Source organism: Penaeus monodon, chromosome 27 (assembly GCF_015228065.2).
Source record: "Penaeus monodon isolate SGIC_2016 chromosome 27, NSTDA_Pmon_1, whole genome shotgun sequence".
NCBI lineage: Eukaryota > Metazoa > Arthropoda > Malacostraca > Decapoda > Penaeidae > Penaeus > Penaeus monodon.
The window spans coordinates 37,238,963-37,239,484 of NC_051412.1; the positions used below are offsets into that span (position 1 = coordinate 37,238,963).

Sequence of the window (522 nt, forward strand, 5' to 3'; positions counted from 1 at the left end):
ATAATGTTTTTTTTTGCGGCTTCTTTTTAAAGATGGCAGCTGACAAAAAGTGTCTTTGTGAATGAAATGATTGTCATTATGAACATAGCTTCTTAGAACAAGTGTCTGTGGCTTGATCTGCGTCTTTTCAGGACATGCCACGTGCTGGATTCCACGCCCTCCTCCTCTTGTCACTGGTCAGCCTTGGCCGCGATGCCTATGGAAGGAAACCCGAAGGACTATTGGGCCGGGAGCATACTAGGGGGCAGGAAAAAGCAGCTGTAGAAACACCGCCTTCAGCTGGCAGAGAGGATGTGCTGTCACCGCAGGAGCCTGGGTCATGGGCACCGATGCGGAGGAAGAGGTCACCCGGAACACATGGCCAAGGTAGGCTTGAGAATTTGTTCTAGATTTATATCCCTTAGAATTATATATAATCAATTTCATATTCCTTGGATTCATAATGCTAATAATGATTATGATAGTTATAATGATATCTTTAATATGGATGATTGTAACAAGAATGGAAACAATATTGTTAAT

The 522-nt window shown here is 42.9% G+C and overlaps 1 protein-coding gene across 3 annotated transcripts in view; it reads left to right on the forward strand.

The window, feature by feature from the left end:
- The window catches only part of LOC119590833, a gene marked incomplete at its 3' end in the record, with an annotated part of 6,248 nt that overhangs the window by 1,359 nt on the left and 4,367 nt on the right, over positions 1 to 522 (forward strand). For all 3 annotated transcript variants that reach the window (XM_037939588.1, XM_037939590.1, XM_037939589.1), the window contains 1 exon segment: positions 132 to 366. In XM_037939588.1, the coding sequence (XP_037795516.1) occupies positions 132 to 366 (235 nt within the window).